Source organism: Adelges cooleyi, unplaced genomic scaffold (genome assembly GCF_023614345.1).
Source record: "Adelges cooleyi isolate 19-005CV unplaced genomic scaffold, UGA_ACOO_1.1 ACOO_flye_CR_arks_rails_tigmint_CR_PRNA_247, whole genome shotgun sequence".
Taxonomy (NCBI): domain Eukaryota; kingdom Metazoa; phylum Arthropoda; class Insecta; order Hemiptera; family Adelgidae; genus Adelges; species Adelges cooleyi.
In genome coordinates, this window is record NW_026095912.1 from 4689423 (window position 1) to 4706075 (window position 16653).

A 16653-nucleotide genomic window follows, 5' to 3' on the forward strand; every position below is an offset into this window, starting at 1 on the left:
TAATATTATAGAAGAGTATGACATTATATTATTAAGTATTGTTTAGACGTTTATATGTTAATAATATACAACAACAATAAAATAATAATAATATATTAATAAAGAGACCGATTTCGTTGTTATATTATTATTATGATTGTTTTGTATGTGCGCGCCTTGTACAAGAAGTGTACATAGACCGTCGTCGCGGTCGGTCAATAATAATAAACAGCTCAATCGGCGGCGGGTGCGCCCGTGGGCCAATAGCGGTCGGGTCGCGCGCCGGGTGTGTCCCGGGCGGTAAGCCGTCCCGGCCATTGGCCCGGCGCCCGGGACGGCGGCCGGCGGGGGCCGGTGTGCCGGGGCGGAGTCAACAGCCGCGCCGTCGACGGCCGCGGACGCCGCTCCGAAGCGCGTCAGAGTGTGTCTGTTGTCCTCTGCGGATAATATCACATAACACACGCGCGCGCGCTAATATAGAGATCCAGCGCTGCCGCCGCCGCCGTCGTCGTCGGATTCGGAGTCAAACCGTTACCGTTTTTCGGACAAGACGCGCGCGGTCGCACCACTGAACGTGTGTTATGTCCAAATAATATAATATTAAAATACAATATTAATATTTCGAATTGCGTTTTTTTTTTATTTGTCTTAATGCGTCGGGATTGTACCTACCTATCATATTGAATACACATTTTTACAATAAAAATTATTATCGTGCCCCCTACCGTTTTAGTGCGCGCTATGGCATTGGAGACGGAACGGTGCAGCCCGAACAACGCATCTAGTCCCGGACCGACGGACAACAATCGGCGTCCAGGCCTGGACGACTGTAGCGATCAGACCAAAGAACAGAACATGGCCACGGACACGGGCACGGCCATAGCCACGGCCACTGGACCGTCGTCCGTCATGTCCACGGCGTCGTCGTCGTCATCTTCGGAAGAGTTCTCGCCAAAGCGCACGTTGACGGCGTCGTCCGCGTTCCGGCCGGTGGTGCAAGTGGTCGTCCGCGCGGACAACGACGACGACGAAAACGACGCGGCTACCGCGAACTTGACGTTGTCGTCGCCGCCGGCCGTCACTAACAAGCCGTTGAGCATATGCTCGCCGCTGCAGAACAAAGACGCGGCCGTCAAGTCGTCCGCGTCGCAGGCCATCTACAAAAAGGCCAAACCTTCGTCGTACCGGCCGTACGACGGAGCCGCCAGGTGGGTTCACCAACAACAGCAACAGCAACAACAACTCCAGACACCGCAACCGACGGCGGCCGCGGCCGCCGAGTACGCCGCTTTGGCCGCCATGGCCGCGCACGTGCCGCCAATGTTCCATTTCAACAGCTGGATGTACCGTTTCAATCTGTTGCCGGCCGTCGGCGTGCCACCGCCGGTTGGGGCCGTGGAGTACTTCCAGAGTTCGCCGCCCCCTCAGCCACACGATCTGTTGCACCGTACCATACAGCAGCCCGTTCAACCCGTTGTCGCACATCCCGCGATGCATTACAACAGCACCATGAACACGTGTTCCCGTCCAACTAGCACTTCCGGTTCGGATGTGTCGTCGTCGTGTACGGTCAAAAACTACAACAGCAGCAGCTACTGTCGGTCACCGTCGCCGCGGTCGCCCAGCCCGTTCCGGTTGGCCTTTTCCGTGGACAACATACTTCGACCGGAATTCGGCACGAAGACCACAGCGGCTTCGGGCAAACGGCGTTCGCGCGGCTCGACCGCGTCTCCGCCGCCGTCGCTGCCGCCGCCGCCACAACCACAGCACTTACCGACGACCGTGTCGGCCACGGCCACGGCGATCAACAGCAAACTAGCGCCGCCGACGGCCCCGCAGCCGTCCAACAAGCGTGCACATCAGACGGCGGCCGTCGACGGCAAAGCGTCCAAGCGCAGCAAGCAGCCGCCGTCGCTGGGCAAGCCACAACCGACCACGTTACCGCCGCTTCAAACGCCGCCGCCGGCGTCCCAACAGACGGCCAAGTCGACGGTGGACGCCACGGCCAACAACAACAACAGCGGTAGCGACGGAGACACGGCCAACACCACAACGTCCGACAAAGAGATGTGGCCCGCTTGGGTGTACTGCACCAGATATTCCGACAGGCCGTCTTCCGGTGAGTTACAACAATAACAATAATTATAAATCTTAATATTACTATCGGCCATAATTTCAAAGGTGGGGGGGGGGGTCCAAGACAATAATTAAGATGGACAAATGCCATAGTTAACCAAAGTCACTAAAGTGACATCGAAAATCAATAAGTTTCCAAATTCTACTAGTGTTTTGTCATCGGTGGCCAAAAGCGATTACTTTGAAGTCCAAGAACTGCATTAGTAGATTTTCATCTTCTCATGAACAGATTTTTTGTTTGTTTTTTTACCGTTTTTTTTTTTTGGTGATCTCGATTAAAAAACATTAAGTTTAACAGAAACCACATGTATCATATATTAAATATAATGTAGGATACATCATACTGTATGATTTACCATTGAAACGAGAAACTCCAAATTAACGACGTCCGCCTTGTACGATTGTATAATACAACAACCGAATATAATATATAGACCGAAGCTTAACAATATAATAAGCGGATAACATAACGATCTTGATAGTAAAATAACAATAATAATTGGGATATAAATATATAATATATCCTTGTACAACGAACGGGTAGGCCATGTATACCAATCGTCATAATACAATATAACATTTTATATTTTTATATGTATTTGTTTAATGTTTTTTTTTTTTATCATAACAACTTTAATTGTAGCGTTTCTCGTTACATATAGAAAAAAACATTATGCAAAACAAAATAAATAATGTCAAACGGGTCTGGGGCTTTGCTGATTAATTATTATCAGTGTTGAGAACCGAACAATTTTCTGAATGTCGTTCCTTACATAAACCATTAGTCATTGACAATATTGGATAAATATATTAAATCATGGACATACATAGTTTGCGTTTTGTTTTCATATACATTTCTAAAGGATTTATATTATGGATTGGACAGGAAGATTAGCAGCCGTTAATCTTTAGTATAATATATTAATATTATTATAATATTATAATAGTTGTACCGGCACACGTGCACATAGAGTTTATAAAGTGTAAACCTACTCAAGAAATTGAGTCATTCTCGGTCAGGCACGCGAAAACCGAATAAAAATAACATCTAAGTACCTATCTATATAATAATACAGACATGACTAGGTATATATAAATAAACATTATAATGATTCGTTCGATTTACCAAAACGCTCGTTTTTTTTTACATATTAGCATACACAATATTATATCATAATTTATTTATTATACCGGTTGTCCGTATGGCAATTCGCAACAGCCTGACGACGCGTTCAAGGGTGATGAGGGCACATAGATAATAATATTACTGTCATAAGCATGCAAGTACCTATTTACAGCAGACGGCCGATTGTTGCGGAGGTTCAACCCTTTACACCCCAATTAGTACTTAGACTTTATATAACGATACTATCTTGTCCGTTCAGACGCTAGAGCTTAGGAACCACCGTTTTGTAGGGAAAATAATGTTTTCATTAATATAATAATAGGTAGGTGTATACATACAGCAAAAAACACAGTGAACGCATTGAAACGAGTCTTGTGCAGATTACAATAATTGAATCATTTTGGTCCTGCACGAGTACTCCAATGCTAGACAAAATTGAAAAAAAAAACACTAACTAAATAGTTGTTAAAACGAAAAAAAATCTATCTTTACACATAATAAGTTCGGTGGTGTGTCTTTTATTTATGTGAACGCAATACCCGAAGGGGGATATACCATCGTCGGCAGCCATTTTGAACGGTTGAGGCGACCGGTGTACACGATTCGTATATAATATTATAATACACAGCTGAGGTATACAGTATAATACGGCTGCTAAGTATAATATTTTGATCCGAAGCCGCTTATGTGGGGGATAATAAAAACCCGTGTTTTCATTTTTTTTTTTTTTATATATATACAATAAAATACATCAACCGACGATTTTCACACCGCGGTAAACGATCGGGGGTGTTACACGGCAAAGGGGTCGTCGTTGTGACAACTATACAGCATTATGAGCAGAAGCATTTCACCCTCTTGTGTATAATATTATTACTTACTGTTATTATACACTACACACAATATGTATACCGCAAAACTCTTGTACACAATGCGACTATTATTATATTATATTATTTTCGTTTATCTGCCACCGCGGCCGCGGTATGCTTTTGGCGCGGCAAACACATTTTTATTATTTATCATCCGTGTATCTCTCCCCCGTGGGTCCCACATCGGATCTTTACGTATAATATAGGTTCGTTTAAACCAAAAAGGGGAGGATCGGCGATTTTCGTGTGTGTCGCGGTTTGTGCCTTATGGTCACAATTGACTCGAATAATAACAATAATATGATATAATATTATAAACGACGAGCATCACCCCCCCCCCTTAACATCACCCCCCATGGAGATGGGTATGAGGTGTATACAGTATACACGTGTTACCGTATATTTTTTTATTATAATGACAACCACGATGACAATAATAACACACTACATTGTCCGTTAATACCTCTGACCGGGTGTGTGTATAAATGTCTCTGAGGAGCTTTTTTACTACCGCTCGCTTAGGACAAGGATAATAATAGGTACTATAAAACCAGACGAGGAGAGTATAAATCATATTTTGAAGTCTAATAAAAATACATTCGAATATACGCGACATTTGGTCGTGTACAACATAATATAATGTTATTAGTATTATCATTGTAGTTGGTTAAAAATCGTCATCTGTATATATGATTATATTATGTAAATTGGCAACGACTAACAAACGGCTATTAATTGCAATTTAAAGGGGGAAGTGACCGCTAAAACGTTTATATTGATAATACCCAACATGGAACATTGCACAATACCGCATATTATAACATAATAATTGGGTTAATGTACTCTGATTAGCCAGTTGAACACAGACCGGACGAACGGCCTAAGACTATATGAATAGACTTTATATAAAAGACATTGGCGGAGATCAATGCCTTGGGATTTAAAAAACCTTAAGATTTAAAATTAGCGTTAAATATTGTAATAAAAAACAAAAAATTCGCATAAATTTAATACTCAATTACACGGTTGCGGTGTTTGCGCTGTAAATACATACATACATACCTACATATGGTATAGTAGCATAATAATTTAATACAGACATTATTGCTGGTGTTGTTGTTCTTATAATATGATATTATAAGACCTACCTATATAATAAGACGTTAACAACCGCGCACGACGGTTGATAGGTGTAAACCGCGCACGTAACTAGATGTATAATACATTACATATGTACCTATATATTATAATATCTATAAAACAATTTATATATAAAAAAAATAATTATTTTAAAACGGGTTTCGATAATTTTGACGATATTGGCTGGCAGCGACGGTTTTAGACGATTCATAATACATAATTATAAGCTGGCCAATAAGCGATAAATTATTAGTATAAATAACGGGGATTATCACAAAATCTTAAACTAATATTGTTTAGAAAAATAGAAATTATTTTATATTATTCCTTGTACCTTGACAACCCATACTGTCAGCCAGAATGGTAAAATATACCGAGTTGTTTAAACAAGATTTTGTTACTCTTATTATAATTATTATATATACATTTACATCAATGTTTATGTTTGTATCTTCTCCTCGTGTCAGTCAGCTGTGTTTGAATATGTTAGTATGTATAATTATCTGCCGATAATCTTCTTCCAGTGTAACGATTTCCTTTAAGGATTATATTTTCTCAGTTTACCTAACACATAAATAAAACATATAATTAATATAATCAATTGGAACGATTTATGTGAACATTAGTATATGTACTTATTAAAAGCAATAAGTAAGAAGTTATTACTATAAGCCGGTTATAGAGGCGATCGTTGTACATGGTAACTTAACTACATTGAGTAGGCAACTTTATACATATAAATGTTTATTATATTTTTTTATGGAAAATATTTTTGTTTTTGCCAAATAAAAACTTTGTTGGTGTTCGTGACCGTTGTGATATACATTATACCTATTATGCCTGTTATGAGCCACACGAAATACGTCCCAAATCGAATTGACTGTATAAACATATTATTATATTGTTATTCTTTTCTTTTAAGGAATAACTGCGAAAAAAAACCAAATATCCGCACGCGCTCCGGTTGTACAATAATACACATAATATTTCACAATAATTTACCTATACAAGTCCACCGGTCGACTACAATGTACTTGTAAGTACATAAAAAAAATAACCATTCTAACAGCCAATAACGAATGTCGTGAACAACATCTTTTTGGGGAGATAAAAAAAAACGTTTAACTCAGCCGTCAAACGTTTTAACGGTGGCAATATAATTTTTTTTTTATTAGTAGGTACTTACTCGTAAAAAAACCGACAAATCAAAGTCGAGGGCAATAATATTATATATTAGTAGTAAAAAAACACATTGTACGATTATTGTATAGGCAATACTGTTGTAAAATATTATAGAAAAATATAGAAAAATCTAATTTTCAAAAATTAATCAACAGAAGTTTGACATCTCGGCTAAATACTAATAGAATCTCAACGTGTTAAGATGTTAATAGAATATATTATCTGGTAGTTCCTACTGGCTAGCACCGTCATGATTAAAAAAAACATGGAAGACCGCCTAAAAAAACAAGAGGGTGTGACTCGCCACGTTTTTTGGGAGTAGGTATATAATTTTTTTTTCTACTCTCCTTTTTATACCTACGGGCAAAAAACAGATATTATATTCCCACCCAACGTCCTAGATACCTGTACATAGGTTAGGTAGGGTACCACCTAAGTACGGTGTTTGATAATTATTATTATAATATGTATATTGGGAGAGTGGGTACATATATAGGTATATTTTTTTTTTCACTGGCACTATACCTCTAGGTACTAGTATCCGGATAGTATAACGTATGTTAAATCTATTAAAGTTCATAATGTTGTTTGTGGAGAAAATAAAATAAAAAAAAACCAACAAGGGTCGCCGGTCGCGGTGGGGCGATAAAGAACCCGTACACGTGTTACGACCCCGAAAGTGCCATATCATCGAGCAATAAACCCTTTTTTTGTGCTTGGGCTTTTGCAGTGCACGGCAGAGATAAGCCTTGTCCGCCTTCTCGGTTTGGACCGTTTACACGCCCTGTAACAATATTAACATACAACCCCGTGTTATATTATTTTTCCACCCCAACAGCTCTGCGACGATGCCGGCTAATCGTTTTACGATGATTATTATTCGCCCGTCTCTTCTCCCCTTCCAGGAAAATGCGCCAAACAAGTCTTTTGCCACGCCTCGAGTCTCTCTCGGGAGACAAAAGTACAAGAGTTTAAGTATTAATCTTGAAAACGATTAACCGCATTGATTATAAAGACCAAACGATTTCAAACGCACACCGATAATGAACATATGTTCCTGTACCGTTTTTACAATGGCTTACCAGAATGACGTGTACCTAGGTATGTATAATAAGTACAGCGACCGGCGGTGGTTCATCGATTTTCTAAAGCCATTACCCGACACATAGTTTCTATATACAGTTGTCATATATATGTAGGTATAGGATTTCAGTGTACACACGGATGGCTGGTTAGGTATATATATAAGTAAAAATCCTCGCGCAGAGAGTAAGAAATTACCTCATTATATTGTGTAAGAGATTGAATCGTACGATGGTGGAAAACGGCGGTTGTGAGATAGACGAGAAACAACAGAGGGGGTAGGGACGCAGGTGATTTTTCCTTAAGGGGTCCTGAGGGCAAACCGCCAAGGAGGCGGTGGTCGGGGCCACGCCCAGCGCATATACACCGGAGCAACGTCCTGCGCTCTTGTGCACACTCCGGTTATAAGTATGTGTGTATGTGCGCACTGTCGAACAACACCCAGTATATGTACACACGAGCAAACTTGGAACTTTTCGCCGGTAAGTTTACACAAGTCACGCTCGGCATATACACAATGAGTTTGCCACTAATGGTCTTGTATACACGGTACACGCCAAGTACTTGTACCTACCTATAAACGCGGACCGATCGATATTGTATTATTATAGGTATATATATTTTTACAACCAGCGTCATTATTCGTTACCGACGCTTATTGGCATTCGAAAAGAATTCAATATATTATATTTTATTCTTGGCAACGGAAAACCACTCGAATGCGTCCAACGTGTGATGTTAACAGCCTATATAGCATACCGCAGCTGCCTAAGCCTGGCCAGTGAGCGATTCAACGCATTCTCTAACCTGAGAAACCTTGTACATTAGTTGGATATTATGTGGTTTCCCGATAGGTCAAATACCTACTTTACTTTGTGAATGTATTTTGAGTTTTGTTATAACTAGCTAGTTGAAAAACTACACTAAAATCACATTATATTAGCTCATAACATTTGATCTAAATTAAAATGTATGCCTGTTTTCAAACTCAAATAGTAAAAAAACATAGTACTATGCCAAAAATAAACAGAAACAAACATACATATTGTATACTATTCCTTTTATTCCTTTTGAACGAATAACAACTACTTGTAAAAAAATGCTTATCCGTCCACGTTAACAGTTGTGTGTTTCGCTAAACGATTTGCATATTACACTAAAGGTATAGGTACTGATAAAAATATAGATAATATTTATTATAATTTGTAGTGTACCGAACAATAATAACTGGATAACAATCTATATGGGATGATAATCAAAACCGTATAATTAGATATATGCGCGGTCTCGTTATGGCAGCGGCCGAGTATAAAAAGTTGTACCCAAGTCCTATTGTTTTTTTTTTTTATTCTATCCAAGTATAGCCGATAATAATGTGTGGTATACGGGCAATATTATAAATTTAAATATTAATACAATAATACAATAATACAATAATTTTATCGAATCGTTTATAACCGCATTGTCCGTGTGACACGACGTTGTGTATATATTTTGTGTATACGAGGGTATAATAATATATTATATCAGCTATATTATTATCTATATGTAAACGGTGGTGATGTAAAACAAGGGGTTGATTTAAATTTTCGCCTCGGTCGACGAGGGGTACACGTCGCTCGGTTGACAACCGTGTGGAAAACAGAGTTAATAAAAGGGTATAACAGGGTGTATATGCGATTGTGATAATGCCAGCAGCTCAAGACAGAGGGGCTCAGCCGGATAATTCCCTTCGCCAACCCCCGAAAACAATAACAATATATACAGCGCATTCGCGGCTCTTTCACTTAGCCGCGGCAACGCCATTATCGATTAAATAATATTCCTACATAATAATATTGTATATTATTAACGGCACCGAGCTGCGAGCCCACTCCGTGTACCGTTTTTTTTTAATTTGTAAAACTGTTTACTCCGCAAGAGAGAATAGCGATTAATTATTATTGTAATAACGATAATCACTTGATAAGATCTCCTATCCAATAATGGCATTACTCGAACCATGTCCAATTAATTTCAAACACTCCTATCACGGACACAACTGTTGTGTATTCATATAATAATTTCTTTACTATATTATACACTTACCGCCGCAGTGCAGTAGTAGGTAGGTATTGGAAAGTTAATTTATCCGGATAAATCAGCCAAGGCCTGATGTGGTTAGGTTAAGTCCACAATTAACGCATCCACTTGTAAGGTACAGCAACGCGGCCAGGTTATTTTTATAGTTATGACATTTCATACATTTTCCTTTGACCAAAGAGGTTAGAAAAATAATACTGAATGTACTTCTTATTTTTTTTTTTCAATTCAAACTCAATTTTATTTCTATGTATTACTAATACCACAAATAAATATAACCACTGTATGTATTAGAAGGATTATTATTTTTCATTTCTTTGACCACACTGACCCGCACTATATCTGGTTTTATTAAATCTGTGCTAATATACCGTGTGAATATTAATAGTGTTAGCTCTTTCGATTTTAAATTCGTTATAGCTGTTAATGATTTATAAACTATACTAGGGGATATAATGTACATACACACATAACTGGTGGTGTGGGAAATTTAAAATTCTAAGTTTATTTACATATTATAGCTGTTACTACCGGGAGAAAACAACTAACCAACTGAGTTAATATATTTTTTTTATCCGTTTTATATAAAATATCATTACTTTTAGTGCGCCCGAGTAGCAACAGCTGCGACACTATGTATTATGATTTATTAGTACAATATATTCGATTCTGCGACGATTGCCTCGACTCGACGCTATCATTTAGGTGTCACGATATTGTTACAATATAAGTATTTTAATATTGTATATGTATATACTGAAGCCGTTGTACGTGCATTAAAACGTATGCTTTAGGCGTTAAGTGCTCGACCGACGAAAGAGACGACCTGTCGGCTTACACAAGCGCACAATACTTACATACACGGGAGAGTATAGCTTTTTCGGTCTGTCGCCGTATCCGTGTGTATACATAAAAGCCTAAACTAATGATGCTTCGCACACGGGGACACGCTTTATCATTGCTAGCCGGCACTGATGGATATACACGTGCACGGTTTCCCCCTTTGCAGTGTTTGCGTCAAACGTCTTCGACTCGAACAGGAAGTCTGAAAGCTTTGGTTTGCTCTTCTCGTTCGTGTATATAAACGGATTTTCCTTTTTTTTTTTTTTTTGTATACACAACCTTAATGCGTCCTTTCGTCTGAACCGTATATTATAATATATTCGGGTATCCGGCGACGGTTATTAATGAAACCGAAGTTTACACCACAAATGTAGTGTATACACAGGGGCGTTCTTATATTATTATCGAGCGACTCATTCAATCGCATGCCCAAAGTAAACTTTGCCTGGACCACTCTGCGACGCGGTCATGTCGTCGATTCCCGAGTTTGTATTCTTTTTGGTCCTTCGCGCCGATTATCACATGCCTTTCGGTCAGACGTCTCGCCACCGGTCCGCCAAACAATTAATTATCCCTCTCTCTAATGGACATCTTTCAACGTACACAACATTAGATACTTATGGAAAAAAAACAATCACAATTTTTAATGTATTCAATCGAATCGAATTTGTTTTACGCATAAAAAAATAGTCGTTGGTGCATTTTTTATTTTTACTACCGGCACCAAGATTACATTCTATCGGTATAACGACGTTTCGCAATTATTATTGCCAATAGATAAACCCCACGACGATTACAAATATGTGCGCCCGTACCTACTGTAATAAAATTACTCTATTCCTCGATTTGACACAGTGCACGCGCTTTATCATCTGCCGTTAATGGCGCATCCATTATTATTAGTATTATTATTAAGCCCCGGGCTTACGGTATAAACGAACGCCTCTCGTTATTCTATTATATTATGCTATTGTGTATACCTGATCATGTCGGAAGAGCCGATGTCGACCATCGGGATGGCGTGCGTTTATTGCTAGGGTAGAAAACTCATCGCTCCGCCCCGTTATGTTTTTACCCTCCTGGGCGTACTTAGGGAACCGGTAATTTAAAAAAAACACCGAGACGTTAGACGGATGCGGTTTTGGAAACGAAACCCTAATCAAAGGGGAGCCATTATACTCATCGGCGGGTGTACCTTTTGTTTGTGTGTGTTGGCACCGGATGTACGGGTCTGTGTACTATAATCTAAACGACTATGGGGGATTATTATATTAGTTAGGCATTATGGTCGCCTTTGACGGGTCAGACCGTGTGACTCTCTCGCCCGGGCAAGACGCCTGAGGGTTGTCCAAGGGTCCAAGTCCGACTTGGGATTTGAGTAGTTCTAGCAGAGTATATGAAGTGTGTCTAACGTGTGTTCTTTTGTTTTGTCTCGCAGGTCCCAGATCGCGTCGCATGAAGCGCAAAGAAAAGTGCGCCGAGGAGAAACGACCTCGGACGGCATTCAGCGGCGATCAGCTGGCCAGGTTGAAAAAGGAGTTCAACGAAAACCGGTACCTGACCGAGAGGCGGCGACAGGAGCTGGCCAACGAACTCGGACTTAACGAGGCCCAGATCAAAATTTGGTTCCAGAACAAACGGGCAAAGATCAAAAAGTCCAGCGGCTCCAAGAACCCTCTGGCTCTGCAGCTGATGGCCCAAGGCTTGTACAATCACACCACCGTGGCCATGTCCGACGACGAAATGGAAGAGATGCTGGCCCAACAACATCAACAGCAGCAACAGCAACAGCAACAGCAACAGCAACAAGCATCGTCCGTTTAAGTGTATGATTATTATGATTTTTATTATTATACTCTGTCCCCCGAGAGAACGACACTGCGCAGAAACCAAAACGCATCACTCGCGTGTGCGCCTGCGCAGACCAGAAATGAACGGGTTTTGGTTTCTGCGCAGGGCCGTTCTCTGGTGGGACAGACGCTGTAGCTGTTTACACTACGACTACAGCCGATTACCGCCGTTTCTTCTTCCATTCGCCAGTTTGTTATTTCTTCCACGTTTAGAGCGCATGGAAAAGAAAAACAACTAGTTGTTATGACTCTATTTTTTTTTTATACGTTAAACGGTTAAGGCGTTTAATTATTGTTTTAAATTCGATATAAAATATCTTTACACGTTTTTAACGTCGCACCCGCCTAGAGTTTTAAATATTATTAATATTTTCCCTTTGTAAAATACATGCGGTTTCTAGAAAAAAAAAATTCTTGTATTCGGTTATTCAAATAGGTACAATAATAATGTTTTCTAAAACTAATCTTTTTATTGTTAATTTTCGACCGGATATTATTTTGTGTCGTTATTGGTTTTTTTTGCGCCCAATAAACTAAAAAAAATGTCACATTTGTGACGTTTTCCAATAGTTTTGATCAAATTTATTAGCAGACTAATAAATTATTTTGTGTACATATTTTAATAGTCTTTCCCGTAAGCGTTTTACATTAAAAAATTAATTCCCTGTGAATATTATATTTAACTAAAAATCGGTATATTTATATTATTATTATATAATACGTCGTAGAGAACAACGTTTTATTACTTGTATAGAAATAAATATCGTGTAGACTGAAATCTTAGTAGTTTTCTAAGGATTATTATACAGTAGCGTCATTATTATATATTTATTTTTAATCGGCAACGTTTCGATTTGTTTAATTTGTATTATTATTATTTAATCTAAACAATAATATTATTGATCTAGTCATTAATTTTTACATCGTTTGTATAATATTATAGCAGTGTGTGTGTGTATACACACTATACATACATTTTTTAGTGTACAAAAAATAAATAAAAATATATTTGACCTTTATATATAGATGTATATTATTAGATAATATTATATTGTCATTATTATTATGTTGTGCGAGTATATTATTATTATTATTACATATTGTTTGTGTGTAAATACAATAGACGCAATCAAGCCGGTGTAATTATTATAGTATTATTATACATATAGAATTTAAAAACAAATCAGAAATATACCTATATATATATCCATATAATTAGTATTAATAATTACTTGTTGCGTGGAGTTTTCAACTAAAGTGCATATGAAAAAATCATATTTAGACGGTTTTCTCGAAACAGGTTTTCCAACCGAAAAGTATATCCCGTCTTCAAAGTCAAGACGTGCCGCATAACGTGATATGCCAATTGACATACAATACCTAATTAACTTAATTAACTAACCGAAAACGCTAACATACCTAGTACTACTATTGGCGATCTCATCAAAATATATTTTATAATATGTGTTAATTGATTACCAATAATAGTGGTCTGGTCTACTATCGATTTTTAATTAGTCCGTTTGATTTCTACAACCCACGTTAGGTATTAAAACATATTGTTGTATAAAGAACAAATCCCAAAACTAGTCTTACATAGTAGGATATTATAGTTGAACGCTCCGACCAGATACAACGCCCGACGATGTGCCCAACGCATGATGAAGATCGAAAAAATCATCTACCGTAGATTTAACATAACAATATTATGCCGTCGCTGTCTTTCAATAACTCGAGTACAGTAAACCTTATGTGAGACTTGACCGGGGATGTGGCCTATATGTGTACTTATACTTGTGGCAAAAGGCTAGCCGATAAAATATGCAATATAAGTATCGAATGTTTGAGCAATTATAGAACTTAGAACCTGACCAGTCTCAAGACCTTATGGTAGGTTAGGTTAGACATTTGTTTTAACTTCCTTGATTTGTACTTGCTTAATGTCCACTATTTGACATTGTACGCGTAACTGTTATTCCCGTTTAAAATATACTTGTTTCCGACCTATGCATATCTTTGTTGCTGCTGTATAATAATTATTAATATTATTGGCTGCCAACTCAAATACAATAATTGTTAACTGGCGTCCACTAGATAAAACAAAAACATCGTAAATTTATCATATTATAATAAGCATTGACTTAGCGAGTTCAGTCTATAACAAAAGTCTCTAGATCAAATTCATAAGAGGGAAGCACAATGTACCAGGTAAAGACTGTATTTTGACAACGTTTATGACATAGGTTCAAAAGGAAGCGGCTTAGACTGTCAAATTGGTTTTGCTACTTTAGCTACTTTGGAGTTCGGACACTAGGTTATTATCATTAATACTTACTTCAGACTTGTAAGTATATAAGAAGGTCCTACCTATATAGCTGTCATACTTGGCAAACAAAATTGTTGCATGGAAATTAAATAGGTTTCTACAAAACTTGTATCTAAATACCAAAGGAAAAATGTTTAATGTTAAAAAATTGAAATCCAAAATTGTTTAGTGTCATCATTTCAAAACTACACTCAACACCTACAACATTGCATACCGCATATTGTGATTGTATATTATTATGGTACCTATACATGTGTATGTGTCATAACTATATACACCGGAGAAACGATTACAACGACTTAAGTCCCGTGACGACGCGTTGGAAACAATTTTCATAATCGATTTCCGGCGCGTGCGCGTTCGGATCACATCCCGTACAACAATAATCGGCATTGGTTTCTGATAACAATAATGATATCGTTAAAAATGGAACATTGCAGCAAAAATAATATATTATTATATTATATTGTGGTGTTAATATTGCGCACTAGTAGCCGCGGTCGTCGACTGCCAACAGTGACAAATCGTACGGTCGTATTGCCTCACACAGTATAGATATGTATATCTACCTAATAAAAATAATAATAATTATATACCTAATAGAAAAACAATAATATTTAAACAAATTATTCACGGTTAAGCTTTAGAGCTTGCGTTCCGACTAGCGGCCACGGTCGATTATTATTAAGTATTTGTAATAAAGGTATTTTTTTAATAGGTATTAAAAATAGTTCCTACTAATAATTTTTTTTTTTTACTATCGAGAACAAATTGCATATAAATACAATTAAAACCGACGTGGATTATCCAATCGATTGACAGGGGCCCGCCCGTTTTTTTTTAAATTTATTCATTAATATTATTGTCATTGTCGTCAACAAATGATTATTAGGTATGATAATATATTTTAAATATCGTTAAAAATATCATTTATTTTTAATACCGCCCATTAGTCAGCTGATGCCAGACCGTGACCGTCGTCGTCGGGCTACCAGCTACACCTTCATCTTCAGCAACAGTATGTGTAAAATTTTTAATTAAAAATCGTCACATTTAAGAAGAGTTTAGTGTAAAACATTTTTCAATGTTGTAATACTATACCTATTTTTTAAGCTCGGCAAGAATCGTTATCACCAAGCTTGAGTTAACCTAAATCTAACCTATGACAGTTGATGTAAAGAACTAAATTTTATACGTTTTTTTTTACAGGAAAGCAAAATGAAAATAATACTACCAATGTGAGTCTACACCTCGATGTTCTTTAGTTACCTTCATTTATACATCTTACAAAAGTCGACTATAAGACAATAATACACATAGAAAAATGATACGTTGATGTAACAATGTAACATGTTTATGATAACGTTTCCCTAACAATAATATTAGTTAAAAAACAAATTTGTCATAATTTTTTAAAACACTTCCCAGGAAAAAAATGTAATTAAAAATGGTTTCATGTCACAAAAATTTGTTTAACTGAGTGAAAATCATTAAATCAAAATATACCTACGGTTAACATATATTTAGCAATATTTCATAAGCGTTATAAATACAATAAGTATACATGAAATATATGTTAAAAACTTTAAACGAATAAAATTATGCTCAAAATATGTTTGTACCCAAACCCTTGGGAAGTTTTTATCTCTCTTAATTTGTGCGTGGGAATAAAGCGCGTTGGGACCTTATATAATATTGTATCCTTTTGAATGGTTAATAAACGTCTTAATTTACGACGAGTTTGGATAAAAAGAAAAAAACATTATTCAAACGACTAAGATTGAATTACTTAATATTGACATAACAATTGACCATTGATTCGGACTCGGCAGTGGGTGTAATTGTGCTACAACGACACTGCCGAGTTAAGGTTATACTGGCGCAGCAGTTATTTGAAATAATCTTATTTGGTTTTAAGTAGAAAAAAAATAGTCATAAATAGTTACAAAGTTAGTTTGAGAACGAAGTCTACTCCTATACTTATTTGAGTCATATATAATAGTATGTAGGCCGCATTCGGCCAAGACTTCATTA

The 16653-nt window shown here is 37.6% G+C and overlaps 1 protein-coding gene across 1 annotated transcript; it reads left to right on the forward strand.

The window, feature by feature from the left end:
- Window positions 1-412: 412 nt before the first annotated feature.
- Window positions 413-13130, forward strand: LOC126836751 (segmentation polarity homeobox protein engrailed-like). Its single transcript, XM_050570375.1, has 2 exons — window positions 413-2098; window positions 11882-13130. The coding sequence occupies exons 1-2, from the start codon at window positions 721-723 to the stop codon at window positions 12265-12267; spliced, it is 1764 nt and encodes a 587-aa protein (XP_050426332.1). The 5' UTR covers window positions 413-720; the 3' UTR covers window positions 12268-13130.
- Window positions 13131-16653: the final 3523 nt, after the last annotated feature.